Consider the following 25,174-nt stretch of genomic DNA (forward strand, 5'->3'; position numbering starts at 1 on the left):
GAGCAGAGATGACCATAGTTGGGAGAGGTTTTTACCACTAGGTCCAAACAACGAAAGGACATTTTAGCAAGAGGTTATTGATGTTTGTGAGGTTCTGCAGAGTCCCTGCCAGGAACACTGTTTATCACAGATGTGACAGAGGATGCGGAACATAAGTTGAGAATAATCAAACCAAATTAAAAACAGACTCTTCTCTTCCGCTAGGCATTTTTGCGCTCTCTGGTAGAATACACCACTGATGCGGGAGAAAAAAGGAGACTGCAAGAGCTGTGTAGCAAACAAGGGTCCTCTGACTACAATGCTTTCATAAGGGATGCGGGTGTGTGCTTGTTGGACTTACTCCATGCTTTTCCAGCTTGCAAGCCTCCCCTAAGTCTTCTCCTTGGTGAGTAGTTGCATGGAATAGACACAGCAAGAAAAGCAAGATATTGTGACCATTGTAGCAAATGGATGTCTTGGAAATAAGGTTCACTGATTGCGCGGAAATTGTAAATCTGGGCAGAGTTACCAGAAATGCAAAGTAAGATTTTCTCTTGCAGCTATCTCCATCCTGGCAGCAGCTAAGAGAAAACAGTCTAGAATTCAGGGTAGAACCCCAGGGCCAGGGTCAAAGATAACATTTGCAATCACTGGAACCAATTGTGATATTGCATTTTTAATAAAATCAAAAGGTTGACACCTGTTTTCTGAAACTTGTACATATGGGTGTGTCTTCTTTAAAATGTTACAGATAAATAAAGGGAAAATAATTTCAGAAGTTGCTCCGATTCTTGGGAGCAGTGGAAGATGTAGAAATACATACTAGTGAAGCTTATTTTCCTGCTGAGACCATAAAGGAAACGTGTGTGATTAGAATAATAGAATCATGGAGGTGGAAGGGACCCCAAGGGTCATCTAGGCCAGCCCCTGCAATGCAGGAATCTTTTGCCCAATTGGGGCTCAAGCCCACAACCCTGAGATTAAGAGTCTCATGCTCTACCAACTGAGCTATCCCAGATGTATTTCATTTGAAAACATTACATTTAAGATCCATGCATTGCTGTAGTTTAGAATTGCACATGTGTGAGCAAGTGCTCCTGACTTCCAGCCCTTTGACCCACACCTGTGGCCAGAAAGCTGTGAGCTAGAAACTAGAAATCTTACCTCGGCCCTATATTCAGTAGTTCAGCTTTGGCTAACCATCTTTCTCTGCTTCCCTTCTCCCCACTCCTTCCAAATTATTGAGATAATAGTACTGGACTATCTGGCAAAGTTGTTTATAAAAATTACCGAGATAACGTATGTCGAGCTTTTTGGAATGCTTTAAAGCGTTATGTAAATGCCTGTCATTTAGTATTGGAAGTGTCTTGATGCTGTAGGTAGGTGAGAGTAGAAGGAAGGGTGAAATCTTGCATTCATTTACTTCTGTTCTTTTCAGAACATCTTCCTAAATTGCAAGCCAGACCCTACTCGGCTGCAAGGTAATGCAATATCTAAGTTTAATTTTAATTATAAATTGGGTGTCTTTCTTTCTTTCTTTCTTTCTTTCTTTCTTTCTTTCTTTCTTTGGACCTCATCCTCCTATGATGGAGAAGGCTCCTAAGGTGCTAAACCGGGCTTCTTCAACCTTGGCCCTCCAGATGTTTTGAGACTGCAATTCGCATCATCCCTGACTGCTGGTCCTGCTAGCTAGGGATCATGGGAGTTGTAGGCCAAAAACATCTAGAGGGCTGAGGTTGAGGAAGCCTGTGCTAAACTGAAAATGTTTTCAATAAATAACACATTGATCCCAGGCATCTGGAGGCATTTCCCGTATGCCTCTATTTCACTAACTCTCATTGCTTCATTACTGAACAACTAGATGACTCACAGCCGAATGCATGAAGGAACTTTTTGGAACCTGTTGTTTCTGAGACATTACAGAAATTCTGTGTGTGGTGCTTATTCTGTGATGGCTCATTGGTGCACGCAAGTAACAATGTGATGTTACAACAAGATCCTCAGTAAAAATCATTTTAAAGGTCTTGTATAACCATTATCAGGAGAGAAAATGATTTACTTATTATTTTTCCAGATGGGGTTTTTCATACACATTTGCGGTGTGGGGGGTGATATGTAATATCTTCTCACCTGACCTTTCCTACACCGAGATAGTTGTTTCCTTTAACTGTCCCAAGTGTTTGATTTCCTTTTAATTGTTTCATTGCAGCTCCAGTTTATTTCAGTCTGGAAAGATGAGTTTCATCTTTAATGTTCTGGAGTTTCCCACCCATCTAGGTGAACTGCGAAGAGGGGTGTGCACTGGGTGGCTGCTTCAGCTGGTTTCCCCAATCCTTCAGTCAAGTACAAAAGCGGAGGAGCTCCTAATTCCAAAGGTATCAGAAGAAAGCTAAGTTCTTGGGCATTTCTTATGGTACAGACAGAGCTTGTGTGTTCCTAAAATAAAGGCCATCTTTTCCACTTTGTTATGATTTGGGGGCTTGGAAGCGGCAGCAGTAACATCAGCAGTAACTGATGTTGCAACTATTTTAGGAAATGGAGTGGGTTTTTCTTTTCTTTAGATGAATCCAGTTAATAGGATTTTCCAGTACCTGCATCTCTGTGGGGCCTGGGGCTTGCAGTTGCATCCCACTTTTGAAGTAAAGGAGGGCTACATAAGAAGTGAAAGAACCAGGAAAGGACATGTGAAAGTTGGATGTATATGGTTAAAAATGAAAAGTAGGTTTTGCATGGCAAGTTTTAGTTCCAGACTTGAAACTGCTGAAGTCAGTATTGTTCTAAGACAGACTGAATGGTTCAAGGAGGAATGAACATTCTAGGTTTCCTGCTGGATTCGATGATTGCTTTTCCACCCCTCTGCACCTGACGTGTGGTTTAAAAAACACAAAAAGCTCCTTACGACTTAGTTGACAGGATGGTCCAGGATGGAGCAGCTAAGCTGCTCCTGGGGGAGACAGCTCACTCTTGCATATTTGGGTCATCTAAATTGAGAAAAAATGGGCAATTAATAAAAGAGTGCATGTTTTCTGCAAGTGTTCTGTTGAAGTCTGTCCGGGAGTTATAAGGATTTTGGCATTCATTTGAAAAATGAAAAACTTGGTTAGAGGGATTGTTTTGTGGCAGTATGAGGCAGTTCGTAGCCAAAAGAGAAATGGCAGCTACTCCAGCTAGTTGCTTCATGGCACCTAAATATTTGCTTCTAGCAACAGCAAGTGCCTTGGGTTGTGTGTCACAACACAGGACTTAATGTGCCTTACAGTTGGAGAAAGTGTTTTACATGGAACTGTGTGAAATACCGTTTCCCTGAAAGTAAGACGTCCCCCAAAAATAAGACCTACTTCCAGTTTTGCCTCTCGCTGTAATATAAGGCCTCCCCCAAATATAAGGCCACCCCGGACTATAAGGCCCCGAAGCTACCGTAAGGCATTGTACAGTATACAGGTAATAAATTTCCTCTTTTTTTGTTCAACAATAAATGGGTACCGTATTTTTCTTCGTGGAAAAATAAGACATCCCATGAAAATAAGACCTAGCGCATCTTTGGGAGCAAAAATTAATATAAGACACTGTCTTATTTTCGGGGGAACAGGGTAGCTGTGCTGATTTTAGCTCATGGTGTATCTAATTCTTATGAAAATGTGGAAGACCTTTATTTTAGTGGGTGTTGTGGCAGTGCATTTTTTAATACAAATCTTTAGAAGAAGGGTATAGTTTATAAATGTATCTGCTAGTTCTCCTCATCTACATTTTAATGATACTGAACTGCATTGTAGATTTCCATATCTTCTCGTCCAGCAAACATTTTTCACTTACCAGAGGATCCATCAATTCCCTTTATTATGGTTGGTCCAGGAACTGGAATTGCACCATTTATTGGTTTCCTGCAACATAGGTAAGCCCATGATTTATATTTTTAAAAAACCTCTCCTCCCTGCCAGCTTGTAATGTTTAGGCAAGTAATTCACAGCACCTGGAGATGCCCGTGGCAGAGGACAGGGGGGAACAGAGTGAAAAATACTAGTGGGAAGCAGACAGATTCAGCAATATATATCAGCCACCAGTCCTTCATCCCCTGAGGCAGGGAAAGTTATCTGGTGTCTTGCATAATGTACAGAAATGGATCTTCACCCACGTACATTGTGTGGGCTGAGGCTGGGCAGCTGACACCCTCGTCATGTACTTCCTGGTGACAACATCCCACATGGTTATGACATGTGCATGAATACTGTAACCGCATGATTCTCCTCTCTCTCTCTCTCTCTCTCTCTCTCTCTCTCTCTCACACGCACACGCACACCCCTCTACCTCCAGGGAAGGGGCTCCCCATGTGATGGTCTCTGTGTTTGTGAGTAGAAAGGAGCCCTGTCTTGGGAAAGGGACTCATAACTTTGTATTGCCACAAGGGAGATCACAGTTAAGTTGGTGGGTTGTGTTTTGTTTTTTATAGTGTGACCATTCCAATTCAATGTCAAAAAAGAAGAAGAAAGGGCAACCATTATTTATTTATTTATTTTCCACATTTTACTTACCACTGAATTACATTAATCACTTAAGGATTTTTTTCATACTGAAGGGATGTGACTATAAAAGAAGGGGGTTGTTGTTTTGCTTTTTTGTTTTACTTGTTTACATCCTGTATTTTATTCTGTGAAGCATCCTGAGATCTTATCAGGAAGGGTGATCTATAAATCTAATGAATTAAATAAATAACGAGGAGTCTGTTAGATCGGACCATGAAGTGAATCAGTCTCCAGTGTTATTCTCTATGGGATGTTGCAGGCCGCTGGTAATGTTCTGCTGCCTTTCCTTCAATTAATATCTCTTAGTTTTATGAATTGCTTTCTTTTTTAAAAAAGGTAGTCAATGCCACCTTATCTGACATATGCCAGGTCACGGAATGAAGGCTTGATGGGAATGTTGTACACTTTAAGCTATACATTATGACCACAGATGTATGGAAGGGCTGAAATGTAGGATTGCACATTCCAACTCTGTTTTGATTTTATCTGTTGTGTTTTCATTTAGCTCAGTAATTCTGAGCAATGCATTAAGGCTAACAGATTGTTGTTTTCCACACACCAAACACGTTTTCTTGTAGAGTGTGTAGATTTTAATTTTTTTCCCCGCACATCAACCAGGCTTGAAGATCATTGTTGTTGAAGTTAAGCTGTGCATGTACCAAATGTCCTGCCTTCAACATTTGATTCCATCTTTGTAGTTCTGTGTTTTCCAAATTAACATTTGATTTAACATGATTTTAAAGTGTCAACTTGCTGCCTTGGTTTTTGTAATTTAGGGTAGAGAAGTAGGTAAAATACTAGAGACGTATCTGTATGTGGAGCATGAAATTGAATTGTTGCAAAGCCAAATGATTTCTTTTTTAAACTGGGTAATAAATTCTTGGGAAAGCGTTACATGGGACAGCCAGAAGCTGTCTGCCAGAATGAAGGGGAAACAGATTTGCTATCATTACTGCTAATAATGAGAACTTGTGATGTTTAACAAGCTGCTGTGACTAATTTATTCCATATTATTTCAATGGCTTGAGTATTTTATTGAAAGGCAGCTTGTAGCAGCTGTGAATTAAAGTGGGCTGAAACTTTGATGTAGTTACAATAGAAAGTATTTGAGAGTTATAATGCCACTGTGAGCCCACTGTTGGTGCTGAGCGGATATCACGTAGTGCAAATGGAGAATATGATAACCTAAAGGGAGGGAGTTTGCATTCACCAGGCATTTACCGTATTTTCCGCCCTATAGGACGCACTTTTTCCCCTCCAAAAATGAAGGGGAAATGTGTGTGCGGCCTATGGGGCGAATGCAGGCTTTTGCTGAAGCTTGGAGAGCGAGAGGGGTCGGTGCGCACTGACCCCTCTCGCTCTCCAGGCTTCAGGAAGACATCCGCTACCTAGGCAGCCCTGTGGGAGGTCTGGCAGGGATGTCTAGGCTGCGGATAGCAACCTGCTTCCCGGAGCGTCGGGCGCCCTGAAAGCAGAGCGCCCGGTGCTTCGGGAACACATCCGCAGCCTAGGCAGCCCTGCGGGAGGTCCCCGCAGGGCTCCCCCCGCTGCGGATAGCGGCCTGCCGCCCGGCGGGCAGGGCACCCTGAAGCAGGGCGCCGCTCGCGCCGGGCAGACATCGGCCAGCCCCACAAGCTCGGGGGACAGCAGGGAGGCGCAGCGCCGCCATCCCGCTGTTCCTCGACCTGGTTCGGTTTCCCCGACCTGCTTTGGGGGGGGGAAATAAAGGGGGGGGAAATTCCTTTATTTCCCCCCCCCCAAAAAAAAACAACAACTAGGTGCGTCCTATGGGACGAAAAATACGGTAAATAGTCACAGACACCTTGGGCAATTTTTAGTGAAAAGTTAGGGCATAAATTAATTTTATTTATTTTCATCATTTATTAAAGAATTATATACTGCCCTTCATCATAAGATCTCAGAGAGTTCAGAGAGTGGTTCAGAGAGTAAAATACAGGATAAAAACATGAAAATAAGTAAAATGAAACAACAAAACAACAAACCCCCTTCCCACAGACACATTTAAAAGACTGTAGAATATTAATCAGCCCAAGGTCTGGTTGAAGAGGAACATTTTCACCTGGCACCTAAAAATATCTAATGAAGATGCCTGGCGAGCCTCCCTGGGAAGGGCAGCCCACAAATGGGGAATCACTACAGAGAAGGCCCTGTTCTTGTGTTGCCCCCTCCGGACCTCTCTAGGAGGAGGCGGCACACAAAGAAGGGCCTCGGAGGATGAATGCAGAGTCCAGTGCGGTTCATATGGGGAGAGGCGCCCCCCCATTCATTTTTAACTTTAATTTAGCAGGAGCTGCATATATGATGTATACTAGTGAAATGCAAACAGGGGACACAGAAAGGGCTGAACTCCTCAATGCCTTCTTTGCCTCAGTCTTCTCCGATAAAGAAAACAATGCCCGACCTGAAGAATTTGGAGCAAATGATTCAGCAAAGGAAACACAGCCCAGAATAACTAAGGAGACAGTACAAGAATATTTGGCTAGTTTAGATGTATTCAAGTCTCCAGGGCCAGATGAACTGCATCCAAGAGTATTAAAAGAACTGGCAGATGTGATCTCAGAACCACTGGCAGTCATCGTTGAGAATTCCTGGAAAACAGGCGAAGTCCCGGCAGACTGGAGGAGGGCAAATGTTGTCCCTATTTTCAAAAAGGGGAAAAGAGAGGACCCAAATAATTACCGCCCAGTCAGTCTGACATCAATAGCAGGGAAGATTCTGGAGCAGATCATTAAGCAAACAGTCTGTGAGCACCTAGAAAGGAATGCTGTGATCACCAATAGTCAGCATGGATTTCTGAAAAATAAGTCATGTCAGACTAACCTGATCTCGTTTTTTGACAGAATTACAACCCTGGTAGATGAAGGGAACTCAGTGGATATAGCCTACCTTGATTTCAGTAAGGCATTTGACAAGGTGCCCCATGATATTCTTGTAAAGAAGCTGGTAAAATGCGGTCTTGACTCTGCTACCACTCAGTGGATTTGTAACTGGCTGACTGACCGAACCCAAAGGGTGCTCATCAATGGTTCCTCTTCATCCTGGAGAAGAGTGACTAGTGGGGTGCCACAGGGTTCTGTCTTGGGCCCGGTCTTATTTAACATCTTTATCAACGACTTGGATGATGGACTCAAGGGCATCCTGATCAAATTTGCAGATGACACCAAACTGGGAGGGGTGGCTAACACCCCAGAGGACAGGATCACACTTCAAAACGACCTTGACAGATTAGAGAACTGGGCAAAAACAAACAAAATGAATTTTAACAGGGAGAAATGTAAAGTATTGCACTTGGGCAAAAAAAATGAGAGGCACAAATACAAGATGGGTGACACCTGGCTTGAGAGCAGTACATGTGAAAAGGATCTAGGAGTCTTGGTTGACCACAAACTTGACATGAGCCAACAGTGTGACGCGGCAGCTAAAAAAGCCAATGCAATTCTGGGCTGCATCAATAGGAGTATAGCATCTAGATCAAGGGAAGTAATAGTGCCACTGTATTCTGCTCTGGTCAGACCACACCTGGAGTACTGTGTCCAGTTCTGGGCACCACAATTCAAGAAGGACACTGACAAACTGGAACGTGTCCAGAGGAGGGCAACCAAAATGGTCAAAGGCCTGGAAACGATGCCTTATGAGGAACGGCTAAGGGAGCTGGGCATGTTTAGCCTGGAGAAGAGGAGGTTAAGGGGTGATATGATAGCCATGTTCAAATATATAAAAGGATGTCACATAGAGGAGGGAGAAAGGTTGTTTTCTGCTGCTCCAGAGAAGCGGACACGGAGCAATGGATCCAAACTACAAGAAAGAAGATTCCACCTAAACATTAGGAAGAACTTCCTGACAGTGAGAGCTGTTCGACAGTGGAATTTGCTGCCAAGGAGTGTGGTGGAGTCTCCTACTTTGGAGGTCTTTAAGCAGAGGCTTGACAACCATATGTCAGGAGTGCTCTGATGGTGTTTCCTGCTTGGCAGGGGGTTGGACTCGATGGCCCTTGTGGTCTCTTCCAACTCTATGATTCTATGATTCTATGATTCTATGATTCTAGTGCCCCACATTCTGCTAGATCTCCTTCCCTCATGGATGCCCCCTCGAGGGCTTCAGACTGCACCAGGTGCCACATAAGAAACCGATCTTCTAGCACCTACACTTTGGAACTCCCTTCCTATTGACACCGGGCAGGCACCTTCACTGTACTCTTTTTTTGCACTTGCTAAAAACATTTTTGTTCAGGCAAGCCTATACAGATAAGCAAAAGTTTGACAGGTGCTTTTATCTGGTTTTTAGCGTACTGTTGATTTTAATGTTTTTTTAATGTTTTAAACAGCTGTTTTTAACTGTCTTTCTACTGATAATTTCATTGTTTCATTTATTTTGTAAACTGCTTTGAGGGTGTGTGGTTTTTTACAAACAAGCAGTATATAAATTTTATGAACTAAATAAATAAGCGTTCTCTAAAGGTTGGAACTAGCTTCATTGTTCGTGGCAACAGTTCAGCTGCTTTCAAGGAAGTTTGGAAGCTGCCTTGTGTTCATTCAGACTGGCTGGCTGGCCCAGGATTGACCGCTTTGGCTGGCAGCCGCTGCTCTCCAGGGTCAGCGTCTAGAAAGGCCCTTCCTTTTTCCCCCCTTTTTCTTTTTTGGCAGTATTTTTATTTATTTATTTTTTTATAATAATATTTATTACTTTTACAACAATTTAAACACTTACAAAAGAAAAAACAAAGAAAAAAACAATACATTATAATACAAAAACACTACATAAAAATTAACAAAACAAAACAAAAACACTTTATTATTTTTTTTTATAATAATTTTTATTGCATTTTTTCCAAATTACAGATAGAAAAGAAAGAACATAAAAAGAAAGAAAAAGACAGAGAATCTCAACCATTTCATCAACTTATTTCAGAATTCTATCGGACTTCCCCACATCTCCCGCATAATGCATTCTTAACAATAAAATTTATCAGCAAATTATAACCTTGTTTCATATGTTTCTTTTTTACTTTCAATTGCAGTTTAAGTTTAAATCTCTTGTTTTCCATTTACTCTTAAAATATAGCATATTGTCATTTTTACCCATTTAAACCTTAATTCTTTCATAAAAATTATCCAATTTCTTATATAAACCACTTTTGTTGCTGGGGCTAACATTCCAAATCATACGGCATCTTAAAGTTCATATAACTTATAATACTTTTGCAAATAATCCTTAAATTTTTTCCAATCCTCCTCCATAGCTTCTTCTCCCAGATCTCGGATCCTTGCAGTCATCTCGGCTAGTTCCATGTAGTTCATCAGTTGCGTCTGCCAGTCCTCCAGTGTGGGCAAATCTTGAGTCTTCCAATGCTTAGCGATAAGAATCCTTGCTGCAGTAGTAGCGTACATGAAAAGAGTTCTATCCTTCTTTGACACCTTCTGGCCGACAATGCCCAGGAGGAATGCCTCCGGTTTCTTAGGGAAGGTGTATTTAAACACCTTTTTTAACTCGTTATATATCATTTCCCAGAAGGCCTTCACTCTTGGGCAGGTCCACCAGAGGTGAAAGAATGTCCCTTCAGCCTCCTTACATTTCCAGCATTTATTATCGGACAAATGGTAAATCTTAGCAAGCTTGACTGGGGTCATGTACCACCTGTATACCATTTTCATAATGTTTTCTTTCAAGGCATTACATGCCGTAAACTTCATACCGGTGGTCCATAACCTTTCCCAGTCCTCAGACATGATGTTATAACCAATGTCCTGAGCCCATTTTATCATGGCTGATTTAACTGTCTCATCCTGTGTGTTCCATTTAAGCAGCAAGTTATACATTCTCGATAATAGCTTGGTCTTTGGTTCTAACAATTCTGTCTCAAGTTTCGATTTTTCCACCTGGAATCCTGTTTTTTTATCTAGCTTAAAAACCTCATTGATTTGGGCATAGTGAAACCAATCTTGCACCTTACCCTTTAGCCTTTCAAAGCTCTGCAACCTCCAATTGTCTCCAACGTTCTCTATTATTTCCCAATATTTCGGCCATCCGGCCTCCATATTGGGTTTTTTCCGAGCCTTGGCCTCTATTGGTGATACCCACCTCGGAGTTTTGCTTTCTAATAAGTCTTTGTATTTTTTCCAGACCATAAATATTGCTCTCCTGACAATATGGTTTTTAAACATTCCATGTATTTTTGCCTTGTCATACCACAAATACGCATGCCAACCTAACGAGTTATTAAAGCCTTCCAGATCCAGGACATCAGTGTTTTCCAACAAAATCCAATCTCTCAACCAGCAGAAGGCTGCAGCTTCGTAATATATCCTTAAGTCCGGCAGGGCAAATCCCCCTCTCTTCTTTGCATCAGTTAGTATTTTAAACTTTATTCGGGGCTTTTTGCCCTGCCAGACAAATTTAGAGATATCCTTCTGCCACTTTCCAAAACATCCCACTCTGTCCACAATCTGTAAGGCCTGAAACAAAAACAACATCTTTGGCAAAACGTTCATTTTTATGGCTGCAATTCGGCCTAACAAGGATAACTTCAGTCTTGACCAAATTTCTAAATCTTTTTTAACTTCTAACCAACATTTCTCGTAATTATCTTTAAATAGGTTCAGGTTCTTGGAAGAGAGATTAACCCCCAGGTATTTCACTTTTTTAACAATGTTTAGTTCTGTTTCCTTCTGAAACTCTTCTGTTTCAGTAGCTGTCAAATTTTTCCCTAACACCTTAGTTTTTTGTTTGTTCAACTTGAAACCCGCCACCCGACCAAATTTCTGTATCAGTTCTAAAACTCTTTTTGTACTAGATTCTGGCTCCTGTAATGTTAAAACCAAGTCATCTGCAAATGCTTTCAGTTTATATTGTTTCACTCCGACCCGTATTCCTTGTACCTGCCGATCCTTCCTTATCATGTTCAGCAAAACCTCCAGGACTGAAATAAACAATAAAGGGGACAGGGGGCACCCCTGGCGTGTTCCTTTTTCAATCTGAAGTTCTTCTGTCACCACATTGTTCACTATCAACTTAGCTTTTTGTTCGGAATAGATTGCTTCTATTCCGTTCTCAAACCCCCTTCCCACTCCCATCCCTTCCAAGTTTCTCTTCATAAATTTCCAAGAAATATTGTCAAAGGCTTTCTCCGCATCAATAAAGATTAACACTGCTTTAGTGTTAATATTTGTTTGTAAAAGTTCCAGAATATCGATAATGTTCCTGGTGTTATCAAACAAATGTCTACCAGGGAGAAAGCCTGCTTGGTCCTTATGAATTACTTCATTTAAAACCTTTTTAAATCTATTTGCCAAAATGTCTGCAAATATTTTGTAATCCACGTTCAGGAGTGAGATGGGACGGTAATTCTTGAGTTGAGTCTTTTCAGTTTCCACTTTAGGTATCAAAGTGATGAATGCTTCTTTCCACGTATCTGGTGCCCTCCCTCCCCCCATAATCTGGTTGCAAACCTCCAGTAATGGTTGTGTCAAGTAGTCCTTTAACATCCTGTAGTACTTGGAGGTAAGTCCATCAGGGCCTGGGGATTTGCCTAACTGCATGTTCTGTATGGCAACCTCAATTTCCTGTTGTGTTATTTTACAATTCAAGATTGATCTCTTCTCTTGAGATAATTCTGGTAGACCATTATCTTTCAGAAATTGTTCTATCTCAGCCACTTCCTCAGGCCCTTGGGTGTACAGTTTTTTGAAATATTTCTGGAAGCACTTTCTAATTTCTCCTGGTTTCTGAATATTTTTGCCTTCCACTTCTAGATTGGTAACATAGTTTAATTTTTGTCTCTTTTTCAACTGCCAAGCTAACAGCTTCCCACATTTATTCGCAGATTCAAAAGATCTTTGGTTCATTTGTTTAATTTTCCATTCCACTTCTTGGTTGATCAGTTTCATATATTGTGACTGGTGAAATTTAATTTCTCTTAAAGTCTCTTTTGATTTTGGATTTAGTCTTAATTTTTTCTCTCCGGCTGTTATCTTCTCTAATATCTTATCCTTTTTCCCATTCCAAAGTTTTTTCTTGATCGTATTTTGTTGTATCAGAAACCCTCTCATAACAGCTTTACTTGCGTCCCAGATTATTCTTTTTTCCACCGAGGTGTTGAGGTTAATTTCAAAGTAGTCCTTTAAAGTTTTTTGGGCCTTCTTTACAATCTCTTGATCTCTTAGCAGGTTGTCATTCATTTTCCATCTGAAGGAATCGGCAGTAGTAAATCTCATTTCTATTTTCATAGCGTTATGGTCGGAGCAGGTCTTTGGGCAGATCTCTACTCTTGTGGTCTTAGGTGCCAGCCCTCTAGTTGTCCAGATTTGGTCGATTCTTGTCCATGACAGATGGGCCTCAGAAAAGAAAGTTCCTTCTTTACCTAGGGGGTTTCTCGTCCTCCATAGATCAATCAAATCCATATTGTCAGTTAGTTCGAAAAAAGTCTTTGGTAGTCTTCCATCTTTGGTCAGGTTCTGGTTCTGTGACTTATCCATATAGGTAGAGACCACCCCATTCATGTCTCCCATCATAATGATGTTAGAATAGTCCAGATAATCCAGTAATGTCTCATGAAGCTTCTTGTAGAATTCTGATTTCCCCTCATTTGGTGCGTAAATTCCTAATATCAAGACTTTTTCTCCTTGGATTTGTATTTCAATTGCCAGGATTCTTCCTTGTTCATCTTTAAACAAAAATTTTGGTAATAAATTCTCTTTTGCATAGATCACCACTCCTCTCTTTTTAACTCTGTCTGATGAGATAAATTCTTGGCCTAGTCTTTTGTTTATTAACACTTTCCTGTGAAGCCTGGTCACGTGGGTTTCTTGCAGACAGATTATATCCAAATGTTCCTTCTTCAAAATATGAAAAATCCTTTTGCGTTTCTCCGGGGAATTCGCGCCATTAATATTCCAACTATACAGCTGTAGAGACATCCTGTATTAATCTGTTGTTGCTCTTTATGGGGTGTCTTCTTTCTTGTCTAAATCCGAGGGTGCTGGCACTTTCCCAGACTCAGGTGGAGGCCAAGGACCTGCTATTCCCTTCTGCAGGTCTTCTCCGTGGTCGTGCAGAAACTTCTGGCTGTCCTCTTTCGTTTTGATTTTAATCTTCTTTCCTGTGTAGTTGAATGATAGGCCTTGTGGAAACTCCCACCTGTAGGGTATTCCGTTGCTTCTCAAAAGCCCAGCTAGGTCAGTGTAGTTTGATCTGAGATCCAGTAGTTGTTTAGGAATATCCTTGTAAATTTGAGCTCTTCTGTCCTGGATCTCAAGTGCTTTCTTAAAATGTAGGTCAAGTAGTTTGTCTCTCTCTTGCTTGGTCCTTAAAATAATCAAACAGTCTCTAGGCCTGTCCTTCCTGGCAACTCTTCCCAGTCTGAATGCAGTTGTTATTTTAAAATCTGTATCTTCTTCTATACCCCAGAATTTAGAAAATTCTGCTGTCAAAAAGCCAGTCAAGTCCTCTTTCTCAATCTCTGGGATAGAGCGTAATCTCAAATTATTTTCCCTGTTTCTCAGTTCCACCATAGACAGGTAGGCCTGCTGGTCGCTGACGTGTTTGTAAAGCGGCCTTACTTCTCCTTTCAATTCATCCGCTTTCTGAATTGCTTGGCCTGCTTTTTCATTCGCAGCCTCGGCCAATTTCCGATTTTCAGATGTAGCGTCCTTTAAACTCCCAATATCTTGTGAGTGCTTAGCCACCTGTTCAGAAAGTTTAGTAATTGAGGATGTAGCTAGGTCAATTTTAGCAGTTTGGTCGTCAACCTTTTTGTTCAAAATTGCAAATTGTTGTAGCATTTCCTCTAAAAGAGTTCCAGATCCCCCTGCTGCCATATCCTCAGTTGTTGGCTGTTCAGCTTCCTTAGATGGAGCTGTTGCTGAGGATACAGCTCCCTGTAAAACAGCAGGGACTAAAGATCTGCGAGCCTGGGAAATCAGAGTTGTTTGTACTAATTGGCCTTTTCCTGCTTTCGACGCAGCTCTTGTTTTCGGTGGACCACTCATCCCACACCTGCCTTTGGATTCAAGGTCAAACTGTCAAATGTTCCATGAGAAAGACAGGCCTCAAAGTAGATAACCAAACCACAGAGAGTCAAAACAAAGTTGGTTCTCAGGAATTTGTAAATCCCAAACTCCACTAGAGGGAGTGTTGTTACAGTTCAGGAAAGAAGGAAGAAGGTTCAGTCGCCATTAAAGTTCCTGCAGTTAAGTAAATTAACAATAGTCCTCAAAGAAAACTTTTTTTCCCACTGGCAAAGCCCTTTCAATATTGTCCCAGTAGTTTATCTGAAGATGCAAGATACAGTTATTTAATTGTATCCACCAATAATGCCTCTATGTATCCGTTTCAACTTTGTATTTGTATCCACAAAGAAGCTTTTTACCCCCTGCAAGCCCGGGACTGGGGTTTTTAAAGTTTTAAGAGTCCAATAAGGGAGAGGATCCTCAAGTAAAGTCAACACAGTAACAGATAGAAAAATAAAAGCTTGCCTTTCCCTTCAGTTACCAACTCCACCAGACGCATGAAGCTTCCCGTCTTTAAATCCCTTTTCACTGCTTCCAGCTTGTCAGTTCCTTTGCCTTTGATCTCTAAGCACTACCGGGAGACGGACTTCCTTTTTCTCGTCTCCCGCTTTCAGCCAAATTTTTACTTTGTAGTCCCGAAATTAATACTCTTCCTACTCACGAGTAGATGATTTAGAATCCAATTCTTAAGGAAGAAAGGTCAGCGCTCATCAGCAACAGCCGCGCGGCTTCACTCCCGCAGAAAGAGCGATGAATCCACAGCACCGCTTCCCCTCCGCGCTTCCGGACCCCCTTACGGGGACCCTTCTTCGTTTTGGGGGTCGCTCTAGGTGCCCGCCGGATCCCACGGCCACGAGCTCGTTCTGCTCGTGGTTTATCTTAATGGGTCGTCGCTTTGCCGCAGCGAACGACCCTTTTCTACGGAGCCCCTCTTCGCAGCGCAAAGAGGACCGCCATTACTTATTTCGCGCCGCCTCCGGAAGTCCCACAAAACAAAAACACTTTAAAAACACATCAAAAGAAAGAAGAAGAAAAAAAAGAAAAAACTTCCAATATCTTATCTTTCTTTCCCATATTTCCACGGCCTCCTCACACCTCCCTTTTTGTATTCCACTTCTATTAATTATTTTAGCAATTCCTTACCATCTTCCCCTGTTTTCTATCCTATAATTATCTTAACACCTTTTAACCTTATTTTCCTTTAATACTCTATTAATCTATTTATACTTAATTCCTTATAACATTTCTACTGAAGCCATATAATTTCATTCCAACATTCTTCTAACATTCATTAATTTTACAATATGTCTATAAATAGTCTTTAAACTTTTCCCAGTCTTCTTCCACCGACTCTTCTCCCTGGTCTCGGATCTTGCCAGTCTTTTCCGCCAATTCCGTCTAGTCCATCAACTTCATCTGCCATTATCCAACACTTCAGTGCTTTCAAGAAGCAGCCATTCTCTCAGCCAGCAAAGAGCAGATGATTCACCACAAAGTTTAGGTGTCTGGCAGGGCAGGTCCACCTCCTTCTTTAGCATCCGTCAATATCTTAAGTTTTACTCGAGGCTTCCTGCCCTGCCAAACCAATCCAGGAACATCCCTCTGCCACCTCCTGAAACAATCCCTCCCATCCAAAACTTGCACTTTTTGACACAAAAGCAACATCCCCGGCAACACAGCAACCCTCATCCCCACCACAACAGCTCGGCCCAACCATAACAACTTCAGATTTGTCCATATTTCCCAATCCCCCTTCTCTTCAATCCAACGTCCTTCACAGTTACCCTTAAGTAAATTTACATTTTTGGCGGTCCTACTGACCCCCAAAAATCTCTCTTTCTCAGCCGATGTTGATCCTGTCTCCTCCTGAAGCTCTGTCAAACTTTCCTTTCCCAGTTCTGGTGGGGTTCTGATCCTCAAATTCATCTGTTTTTCTTTAAGATCCATCATAGCAAATGTCAGCTTATATTCGTCAAGTTGCTTTTGAATGTATGGGGCTCTCTCACACTCCAATTGTGTTGTTTTACATTCAGCAGCAAAGGTTTTCTCCCTGACTTCATCCGCAGTTTGCCGTATTAAAGTAGATTCCTGTGTCAATTTCTGGGTGGTTTCTGTGTTGGTGTTCACCTTTTGTCCCAGATTATTTAAACTTTCTACAATTAAATCAATTTTATTATTTGCAGCGTCCGCTTTCACATTTATCACTTCTGTTTTCTTGTGAAGCTGTTCCAGCGTGTCATTTATTTTCAATAATGCAACCACTAAGGCCTCTTCTGTTGACATTTCATCTGTTCTTTCCTTTCCATTTGCCATAACACCTAAGGGATTCAAGGTCAATCCCAGAGTCACACAGTTTTTATCTGCAGCTGGAAACTCCCCTAGCCCAGCTCTTATAAAGTAACCAATTTCAGAAACTTCCACTAGGGGAAAACAGTTTCTATTTATAATAGTCAAAAATGTCACCTTTAAGCGCAACTCGTACAATCCAAAGTTAGTTTCAGTTTTCAGTTACTTTATTACTCCTTTTTAGAAGCAGCTGGAGACAGTAGAAACAATATATCTCTCTTATTCTGTTAGCTGTCAAGGAACGTTCTAAGTGCTGTCAATGGACATTCCAAAACGTCAGTCCTACTAGCAGCCCGTTTCCAGGGTCAGAGCGGCAGTATTTTAACTCTCTTTACTCTCTCCTGCAGGCATACTCAGTCCACAGCTTCCCCCCCTCTTCTCCTGCCTCCAAGGGGGATTTTATACTCTTTACCGATGGAAATTTAATCTTTTACAAAAGGCTTTCCAAGACTTCAGCTTACAGACTCCTTGCCTCAGTCTATTTACAAATAGGGAAGGCGGACTTCCTGTTTTGAACCTCCCTGTTTCAATGCCAAATTAAACGTTTAAAATCCAATTCTCCCGTATCAGTTCTACTCACGGGTAATTACTTTGGAGTCAAATTGTCCACAGGAAAAAGTCAGTGCTCTCCGGCAACAGCTATGCGGCTTTTTATTTTTTTATTAAGTTTACTTATCATTACAGTTATTCAATTCATTATTCAAAACATCATAAGATACATAAAGAAAAACCAGAATAATTCAACATCTTTGAAAATGACTTCCCTTCACCTCATTGTGGGTCCTTCTTCTTTTTCTTAATAACTGTGTCCTTTTTCAAATTCAATTCATTGATCTCACATAACGTAAATTATCTGTTAACTAATTTGCGAAAATTAATCAAAGCATATTAGAGATTTTGTTTGGGAACAGTGATTTTCTAAGTGTACTCTGTAAAACTTCCACTCAGTTTTAAATTTTTCATTTGCTTGATTCCTGGTTGCCTCTGTCATCTTTGCTAGTTCTAAGTATTCACATAATTTATTTTGCCATTCTTCCCTTGGTTGGAATTTTCTCTCCCTTCCAAATTTTGGCAATCAACATTCTTGCTGCTGTTGTTGCATACAGGAAAACCCTCGTATCATTTGGAATATCATCTGTCAAAATGCCTATAAAAGGCTTCAGGTTTTTTCGCATTTGTTTGTTTAAACTTTTTTTTTAGTTTTTTATGTTGCAGTTCTGAGCCATTTAAGGCTTCATAGGTCAAAACCAGCACTTTGAATGATGCCTGGGAATTAATTGGCAGCCATTGCAATTGTGCCAGGATCGGTGTAATATTCTCAGACCGCCTTTTCCCAATGATAAATGCAACAGATTAAATAATAAGGATGAAAAGAAAGGTGTTTCGGGCCTCATGTCTACTTCAGAAATCTTCTTTCTTTAAATTGATTTAAAGAAATGAGGACATCATTTCTAATTACTGAGTTCTCTTATTCCAGCCTGCAAGAGGATCTGTGAATAGGTTTTTCTGATTCTTCATGTTACTGCAACGTGCCCTCAAGTAACATGTGTAAAAGATTTTGCTGTGAACTGCCGTTAGAATAGGCACATGGCTCCCTCTTTGACTGGCTTCATCCATATCCCTGCAAGCAGCAGAATCATTGTTATCATGAGGCCTAGAAACTTACGAGGCCAAGGGAGGATGTTCGCATTTTGCAGCAGTGGGCACACTCTGGTCCAGAATCCTTCGTGCTGCTCTATATGCATGTTTATACCCTGCATGTGGCCTCCATGTTTACTTTAATGGAGGTGACATCTAAATACCTACAGCTCAGCCCATTGCACACTGAATGACTTCATCTAGTGATGTGAGTGAGGAATTTTGTATGCATCTTGGATCCACTGCCCATAAGATGCCACTGAATTGAGTTGTTAGGCTCTCTCCCTCCTCCCTCCTTCCTTAGTGTTTATCTCCCTGTGTTGCAGTATTGTAGCACAGAATATTGAATTAAGGATCTTTTCAAACAGCCGTGATCAGGAGCAAACCTACTCATAACAGTGCTCACAGATATTTGAACAGAGGAAGTGGAAACTAGATTTGAAGTGTGCCCTTAGTGCAGATAATTAAAAAAAAAATCAGGGCTGTATGTGCACACTCCCCATGACAAGAAAGGTAGATTGGCTAGATCAAGGGTAGGCAAACTAAGGCCCGGGGGCCAGATCTGGCCCAATCACCTTCTCAATCCGGCCCACGGATGAATCAGCGTGTTTTTACATGAGTAAATGTGTCCTGTTATTTAAAATGCATCTCTGGGTTATTTGTGGGGCATAGGAATTTGTTCATTTCTCTCCCCCCCCCCCCAAAAAAAATATAGTCCAACAGTGTCTGAGGGACAGTGGACCAGCACCCTGCTGAAAAGTTTGCTGACCCCTGCTAGATGTTACAGACAGTGTTTGGTGAAATCTCAGAACTGATAATAGGGCTTTGTAGGATTTCAGGTAGTCAAGAGTGTTGAAGATAAACTTCTTGGCCCATCCCATGACAAGCAGAGCCAGAATGAATGATGCGAAATAAATGTCAACCAGCCTAACGAGTGCAGGCTTCCATCAACTGGGGCCATCTTGATGTTTGGCCTCCAGCTTCCATCAGCCCCAGCTGGTTGGAGAGAGCTGTAATACAGGATGCAGAACGTGGGTTTGTTTTGTGCTGCTGCTTTTAAGTATAGGGCATGCACAGTCTTAAGTTACAGTTTTTTCCAAAATTCTTTTTCAGACAGAAGCTCCAAGAAGATCACAAAGACTGGACATTTGGAGAGACATGGTTGTTTTTTGGCTGTCGCCACCAGGTCAAAGATTACCTGTTCCAGTAAGTTGTTGCCTTGTGCTCTCTTTCCTCTCATCCCCTTGCCCCCTAAGCAAGGGAATTATGTCTTTACCCTTGCAGTGATCCTTAACTTTTATCTTTCAGAGAGGAGCTCAGGTGCTTTGCTGAAAGTGGCACATTAACTCACCTGAAGGTTTCTTTCTCAAGAGACGCCCCAGCTGCAGTGGAAGCTGCCACTCCTAAATACGTTCAAGATAACCTTCGGCTTTACTGCAAAGAGGTTACCAGGATTCTGCTGCAGGAAAAAGGGTATTTTTACGTGTGTGGGTGAGTCATGCCGAATTTTATGAAACTTGGATTTGCAAGAACTTGTAGAAACGTTAACTGCTTTTAGATTAGCAAGAGCTGGGAGCAAAAGATGAGAAAACAAAATTAATGGGAGCCCAGGTGTGGTGGTGGGTTTGTTTGTCTTTTCCTGAAGAGAATACTCCCTTTAGGCACAGTTTCATGACATCGCTGATTGTGAGAAGATGAGGATTGCAGAAAGAGCTGCCCAGAGAGCTTCTTAGCAAGCTGAAAAGTGAACTGGAAGGGAGGGCAGCAAGCTTTGTATGGGGCTTGTGGAGACAAAAGAATAGAGCAAGCCAGGGTGCAAGTTAAGGCAACAAGGGCGTTTGAGAGAAATAAGAAGGCCATGTTGGTACCCTAAATGCCCTGATGACACAAGCATAGTCTCCACTCATCTGGCACTAACAGAGGGACTGATTGGTGTCATTTTTACATGGACATGATCTCACCCAGTGGAGCTGCTCTTAAGTTGCATATGCTAACCTAAACTTCATGGTTATTACCATCTTGGTGGTTAGCCCCTGTTATGTCCCATTAATTTCAGTACAGTGGTACCTCAGGTTACATACGCTTCAGGTTACATATGCTGCAGGTTACAGACTCTGCTAACCCAGAAATAGTACCTCGGGTTAAGAACTTTGTTTCAGGATGAGAACAGAAATCATGTGGTGGCAGCAGGAGGCCCCATTAGCTAAAGTGGTGCTTCAGGTTAAGAACAGTTTCAGGTTAAGAACAGACCTCTGGAACGAATTAAGTACTTAACCCGAGATACCACTGTAGCAGGAATCTGAGAATGTGCATAAACTCACCTATCAGTAGAATTTAGAAGTGTTTTAACTTAAGTGTTGTGCCTTGTGTCTATAAAATGCATAAACCTTATTTGAGGGATCTTTGAGAAGGTTGGGTAGGCTGTTAACCTAAAGGAAAATGCAGTGGTTCAAGATTGTGGAATTCAAGGCTGCAAGAGGTGCATTCAGTTAGCATTATCAGAGTTTGTTCTGAGCCATGACCTCTAATCGCATCAAAGCATCCACCCCTCTGGTATCCTTGAGTGTAGAAATGTCAAAGTCAGCAGTTTGTGGCGAAGGGCGAGAAAACCTCCTTCAAGTGCCAAATGCTTTGCAGCATCTAATCTTCCTGCAGGTCAATAGCTATTTAGCAACTTAACCTCAGACATCTCAAGAGCCCTATTCTATCCAACTCCCCCTCTTTTAGCTTAGATGCTTGGCAGATGAAATAATGCCTAAACATTGGTCAGATCTTCTAAGTATTTATTTAGTACAAATGTAGTTAATTGAGAGACTTGTTTGAATCCTAAAGCCCTATGGGCATAATCCACTGGGTGGTTCTCCTGCACAAGCTGTATTTGGGGGGGGGGATTGGAAATGTGCAAAAGTATAGCAGTACATTTGAACAACTCCCATTCATTCCAGTGGGGCAGGAGAACCTCCCAGTCTAGCATGTAGCTTAAATGTTACCAAGTTAAATTCTAAACCTTTGTTATAGTCCAAATTCTGGGGGAAACAGAATTTGTATTTCTACATACACAGTCTAGCAGGACTGCAGAGCAAAAACTTCTGCCTTTTCAGGTGTGCAGTTAGAAAGGGGTAGTCAACTTACAATGGCGTGATTGACTTTATACAATATGTCAGATAATACATGGCCAGTTGACCAGTCAATTGATTTTAAATGTGACCAGTTCTTTTACGTGTGCGCACACACACATATTGTACTCTTCTCTTCCTGATAATTGTCGGAAAGTGACTTCCGGGTTAGCACCTCCAGCAATGGCGGATTTCCTCTGATCGGGAGGAATCCGTTTCGTGGAAATCAGGGTCTGGACCACCACGGTGAGGCGGAGACCCATTAAAAACCACAGGCGGGAGAAGCCTGTGGACGTGGGATTCGGCTGGCACCTTTTGCGCCTCCCCTACTCGCGGGGAAACCCGGTTTCGGGGTTCCGGAGCGACGTGGGGTGAGTGGTGCGGTGCTTTGAATCGACTGCTTCTTTCACGGAGTGAAGCCACATTGCTGTTGCCGGAGAGCACTGACTTTTCCCTGTGGACAATTGGATTTTAAACAACTACCCGTGAGTAGAACGGAAAATTGGTTGTTTAAACATCGTAATTTGGCATCGAAACGGGAAGGTTTCAAACAGGAAGTCCGCCTTCCCCTTTTGTAAATAGATTGAAGCAAAGACGTTGCAAACCAAAGTCTGGAAAGCCTTTTGTAAAGGATTAAATCTCCATCGGTTAAAACTACTAAACCCCCTCTTGGAAGCAGGAGAAGAGGGGGGGAATTTTAGACTGCCTAAGCCTGCAGGAGAGAGAGTGAAGGAAGATAAATTACCACCGTCTTGAACCTGGGAACGGGCTGTCAGCCAGATCGACTTTTTGGGAAAGTTCATTGACTGTGAATAACGTATGTTGACAGATAGCTAAATAAGAGAAATATATTGTTTCCATTGTTTCCTTTTGCACTTGAAAAGGAGCAAATGTAACTGAAAATTGATCTAACTTTTTGCTGGGTCAGTGTTTAAAAGGGCGGATACAAATAGAAATTGTTTCCTCTAGAGGGAGTTTTTGAAACTGTTGCAGGAGTGGAGCTGGGGAATTTTCCAGCTGTAGAGATTAAAGACCATGAGAAACAGAGATTGACCTTGGACAAGAATGTTGACAGAAGAAGCCCTAGTGATTGCATTTTGCAAGACAAGTGCTTTATTGGAACAGCTTCATAAGAATACGGATGTGATGATTACTAAAATTGACAATATGGGACAAAAAATGACTGAGTTGGGACTAGAAGTGAATACCTATACAGAAATAACTCAGGATTTGATTCAGGAACCTGTTTTGACATTTCAAGCTGTGGAGAAGAAGAAGGAGAAAGTTGTTGTTGAACCTCAAGTAATTCAAGTGGATAGAGCCTCGGCCTTACAGAGACAATTTGATGAGCATAAGCTGTTGCCCTTTATGATTAAATCCAGAGAAAGCCAGATTTGGAGGGATAGAGTCCCACTTGGATTGGAGAAGGAAAGTTGGATAGATCCCCTTATGCAGGTTTGGGACCTGGATTTTGGTCAGGGGGAGATTGGAGTTGCGGGGGCCTTTAGTTTTGGAGGGACATTGAAACACGCTCTGAAATATCGTTTGGACTTTAGTTCTGACTATGGAGAATGGGCTGACTTGTCGAGAAGGAATAATGACATTGTTAGGTTGGAGTCTCCCCGAGATCTACTGCCAAAGGAAGGAAACTAAGAACAAGATCAGCAGAAGACAAAGTGAAGCACATGTATAGATATGAAGAAGACCTGCAGAAGGGACATGGAAAAGAGTTAAGAGCCTCGGATAGAAGATCACCAGGTTGATGGACCATATGGAATTGATAGAAAGGACTGTCAGAATCCGAGTCCAGGGAGAAGAGATGGTGGAAGAAGATTGGAAAAAAGTCTTAAAAATTTATTTAGAGAAATATTGTTAAATTAATGAGTGTTAGAAAAATTGTTGGAATGAAATTATACGGCTTTAGTAGAAATGTTATAAGGAGTTAAGTATATATAAGTTTTAGGGTTTTAATGGTAAGATAAGGTTAAAATAAATTAAGACAATTAAATGACAGAAAATAGTGAAAGATGGAAAGGATTTGCTGAAATAATTAATAACTAGAATACAAAGGAGGGAGGTGTGAGGAGGTCGATGAAACAAGTTAATGAAAAATAAAGATATGGAAATATTGGAGGTGTTTTTTAATTGTTTTTGCTTTTGTTTTTGTTCGGATGTATTGTGTTTTTATTTGGTCTTTTTTTCTTTTCTTTCTTTTTCTCTTTTTATACGTACTGTAATGTTTTGATTTGTATTATTTACTTTTGCTTTTGCTTTTTTACTTTGTTTTGTAATTCTTAAACTCTTAATAAATATTATTTTTTTAACAAAAGAAAGTGACACCACCTCCATCAATGGTACTGGTTTGTCTGCTTGACTGATGATGATTTTTCTCATTTTTTCAGAGATGCAAAGAATATGGCTAAAGATGTGAACGATGCTTTAGTAGATATCTTAACTTCTGAGAGAGGAGTAGATAAACTGGAAGCACTGAAGATGCTTGCTCTGTTAAGAGAAGAGAAGAGATATTTGCAAGACATCTGGGCCTAGGAACTAGCCACTCTCTGCTTAGTCCATTTGGCATTGATGATCTGTGGGAAGAGCTTTCAATCTCTTTCAGCCATGGATAACCTTTTTATACATATGCTGGTTGGTGGTGACACAAGTCCTCTTGTCTGATACCTAATTGATATTATCCTACTAGCCTGCACAGTTGGAATCACTCATTTCAGAGACATTTTGCACAAGGAAATGAACTCTTCAAATATGCCATCTGTAAGTGCCTTTTAATTTGTAGGTATTTTCTCAGCAAAAGTTGTCAGATGGCGTTTATTTTCTGGCTTGGAGCACCAGATGAAGTAAATATTTAAAGCAATCCTACATACGCTGGTCTTTCTCTTCTGCTGATCTGGAGATGCATTCAAGAATAAGGTAGTGTGTGCAGCCTCCACCACTTCTGCTTGGGCAATAGGGTTTTCTTATTGACTGCCTCATCAGAGATCATCCACCCAACTTTTGCACCTTAGGATGGAGGTGGAAATTGTACAGGAACCCAGTCTTTTAAGTAATGAAAACTATTTATAGTTTATTTATTAGCCTTTTAAAGTGTTGATACTTTGTATCAATTTCAAATGATTAATAGGACGATCATGAAATATCCTTACAGAAAAGAGAATAGGACTGCAGCCTTCACATGACTACATAGAAGTTAGAAACAAGATAGACTGGTTTTAGATCACTATGAGAAAAGATACTTAAACCACTAATTTAAATCATGTTTCTTGCTTTGTAATTAATGAATTAGCTGATGAGTGGATACGGATTGATTGCTACAACAGACCAATTTACAGTTAAAGGGTTTACAGTTATACGTTGTTTTACGAGGAATGTCCTGTGAACTCAAGCATTGCAGCTTGCCAGGCAGACTAATCCCTCCTCCTCCTCCCCCCCCCCCCCCGCATGCTAGGTGGATGTTCTTCCAGTCGCCCTCCACAAAGCCAGTTGTCTTGGGGCAGGGGGAGAATGGAGGAAGCTCCATTGTGCAAGCAAAAGG

At 41.3% G+C, this 25,174-nt stretch overlaps 1 protein-coding gene across 2 annotated transcripts in view; it reads left to right on the top strand.

The window, feature by feature from the left end:
• The window catches only part of MTRR (5-methyltetrahydrofolate-homocysteine methyltransferase reductase), a 36,322-nt gene extending 12,108 nt beyond the window's left edge, over nt 1-24,214 (top strand). The window contains exons 9-15 of one of the 2 annotated variants that reach the window (XM_081205989.1): nt 205-385; nt 1,418-1,460; nt 2,189-2,354; nt 3,753-3,871; nt 19,622-19,714; nt 19,817-19,999; nt 24,027-24,214. In XM_081205989.1, the coding sequence (XP_081062115.1) occupies nt 205-385; nt 1,418-1,460; nt 2,189-2,354; nt 3,753-3,871; nt 19,622-19,714; nt 19,817-19,999; nt 24,027-24,171 (930 nt within the window). In that variant the 3' untranslated portion in view covers nt 24,172-24,214. Of the gene's footprint in view, nt 1-204; nt 386-1,417; nt 1,461-2,188; nt 2,355-3,752; nt 3,872-19,621; nt 19,715-19,816; nt 20,000-24,026 lie in introns of those variants that run through there. The other variant, XM_081205990.1, reaches the window with a different exon arrangement.
• The last annotated feature ends 960 nt before the right edge of the window (nt 24,215-25,174 follow it).

Source organism: Podarcis bocagei (genome assembly GCF_964188305.1).
Source record: "Podarcis bocagei genome assembly, chromosome: 8".
Classification (NCBI taxonomy): domain Eukaryota; kingdom Metazoa; phylum Chordata; class Lepidosauria; order Squamata; family Lacertidae; genus Podarcis; species Podarcis bocagei.